Below are 2,500 nucleotides of genomic sequence, written 5' to 3'. Positions count from 1 at the left end.
ACCACACACACACACACACACATTGTTGGGCTGAGAGGGGAATGTAGATTCAGTGACCCATGCCAAAGACAGTATACAAATCCTAATCCTGTTTACTCTTTGGAATACTAATATGGATCCACTGTTTCACTCAACAGTAAATTACAGTACAAAAAGACATGGGGGAAACTACCATAGGCATCTCCAAAAAGTTGCAGTACAAGTTTCATGAAAGAATGATATTCTTAAACTATTACACATGCACATTCAAGCAGGCACACACACACACACACACACACACACACACACACTGCACCAGTTGTAGATAGAGTGTGAGGCTGAGTGAGTAGTGGGACTCACTGGAGCAGGACAGGCTGGCAGAGATGAAGGCCAGATCGATGGAGAGCTCCAATTCCCAACGCTCCTGACCACTGGGATGTCATTGGACTCACTTGTGTGTGTGTGTGTGTGTGTTAATGGAGGATTCCTGGGGAGCTGTCACAGTGTCTAGAGCACTGGGTCCTATGCCATGAGAGCGCAAAGGGATGTGGGGAGAAACGAGACACAAAAAAGGCATGGAGATACAGAAAGAGAGGGAGAGAGAGAAAGAGAGGGAAGAGAGAAAGAGAGGGAGAGAGAGAAAGAGAGGGAGAGACAGAAAGAGAGGGAAGACAGAAAGAGAGGGAGAGACAGAAAGAGAGGGAAGAGAGGGAAGACAGAAAGAGAGGGAAGACAGAAAGAGAGGGAGAGACAGAAAGAGAGGGAAGACAGAAAGAGAGGGAGAGACAGAAAGAGAGGGAGAGACAGAAAGAGAGGAGAGACAGAAAGAGAGGGAAGACAGAAAGAGAGGGAGAGACAGAAAGAGAGGGAGAGAGAGAAAGAGAGGGAGAGAGAGAAAGAGAGGGAGAGACAGAAAGAGAGGGAGAGACAGAAAGAGAGGGAAGACAGAAAGAGAGGGAAGACAGAAAGAGAGGGAAGACAGAAAGAGAGGAGAGACAGAAAGAGAGGGAAGACAGAAAGAGAGGGAAGACAGAAAAAAGAACGAGTACGCGGAGGAAATACAAATGCATGAGCATGACCAAGGAGGATGGAGACGAGGCAAAAAGAAAAGGAATGGCCACACCACCACCACTACGAGTTCACACACAAGCAACTAGCTCCCTCTCGCTCACCGACGCTTACTAACAACGAAGCAGCAGCATTCATGCACATGTGCAGGAAAAAAACATAAAAATATGAGACCAGCCGCCATGCATCCACTCTCACTCTCCGGGGGCTCAAAGAGACCTTTGTAATCTTCCAAATAATAATCTCCACACTTTCTGAACTCACCTTCATTGGCCCATGAGTCTGAGGAGATTCCGCTCATTTAATTAGCTGTTGCAGGAGCGTGGTGTGTGAGTGGGGGGAAGTGAGACAAGATAGAGCTCCTTTAAGGGCCTTTTGCCTCGTATATAGAGGCTTCCGCTGCACATTCAGACAGTTCCTCTGAAGTGTCTGCTGAATTCCCACAAGCACTGCTCATATAGATCCACTAGCTAACAATGTATGGAGCGTATGTGTGAATGCATGAGTTTAACTGCGTGTGTGCATGAGAGAGAGAGAGAGAGAGAGAGAGAGAGAGAGAGAGAGAGAGAGAGAGAGAGAGAGAGAGAGAGAGAGAGAGAAAAGAATGAAGGAAAGAAAGGGAGAGAGAGAAACAGAGAGAGAAAGAGAGAGAATGTGTGTGTGTGTGTGTGCACAATCAAGCCTTTGCTACTACTTTAATAAAAGAGCCATGGCCACACTTAGCACTAGAACCAGGACTACTCACAAAGACGTCCTCTGCGCTCCTAACTCCTGTCACTCTTAGCAGAAGAGCGTCCATGCAGTTGAGAGGGTTAACTTGGTGAGGAGAGGCCTTGCTTTCATGAAGAGAGAGGGAGAGAGATGACGAGGGGAGGAGGAGGGAGGAGGAGAAGGAGGGAGGAGAAGAAGGGAAAGACACAAAGGAGAACGAGAGGAAAATGAGAGATGGACATTAAAGAAGGGAAGGAAAGTGAAAGAACAGGACAGTGTATGCAACAAGAGAGAGACACGGAGGAGGAAAAAAGGAGAGAAATGAGGGTGTAAGAGAGACAGACAGAGCATATCTGCACCCTTACACACACACACACACACACACACACACACATACACACTTGTGCTACACTGGAGCTGTCAGTCAACGCTGGGCCTTGGTGGTGAAGGGCAGCCTCAGACGTACTGGTGTGCAAATGTCAGTGCTTGAAGAGCAGAGGCAGCCGTGACCTCTGACCCCTGTACGCTGGCAACACTCGTCATGAATAAATATGGCGAATGAGGGAGCAGAGGTGAGGAAGAGGAAGAGGGAGAATGGAAGGAGAGGTGAAATCAGTGAGAGTCAGAGGTGTTGTGGAGGCCTCACCTTCCTTCTTTTCTGCAGCCTCCGCGGCGAGAGACTCTTAGTGCTGGTAGGGGAGCCGCCACCACATGACCCATCGTCATCTTCACCTGGCTGTGG

At 48.4% G+C, this 2,500-nt stretch overlaps 1 protein-coding gene across 5 annotated transcripts in view; it reads right to left on the bottom strand.

The window, feature by feature from the left end:
• The window catches only part of dennd1b (DENN/MADD domain containing 1B), a 95,726-nt gene that overhangs the window by 11,362 nt on the left and 81,864 nt on the right, over nt 1-2,500 (bottom strand). For all 5 annotated transcript variants that reach the window (XM_042056412.1, XM_042056413.1, XM_042056411.1 and 2 more), the window contains one exon: nt 2,405-2,494. In XM_042056412.1, coding sequence (XP_041912346.1) covers nt 2,405-2,494 — 90 coding nt within the window. The remainder of the gene's footprint in view (nt 1-2,404; nt 2,495-2,500) is intronic.

The sequence above is a fragment of the Alosa sapidissima genome, chromosome 12 (genome assembly GCF_018492685.1).
Source record: "Alosa sapidissima isolate fAloSap1 chromosome 12, fAloSap1.pri, whole genome shotgun sequence".
Taxonomy (NCBI): Eukaryota; Metazoa; Chordata; class Actinopteri; order Clupeiformes; family Clupeidae; genus Alosa; species Alosa sapidissima.
The sequence above is the reverse complement of the archived record's forward strand: the minus strand, read 5'-3'. Positions and strand labels throughout refer to the sequence as shown.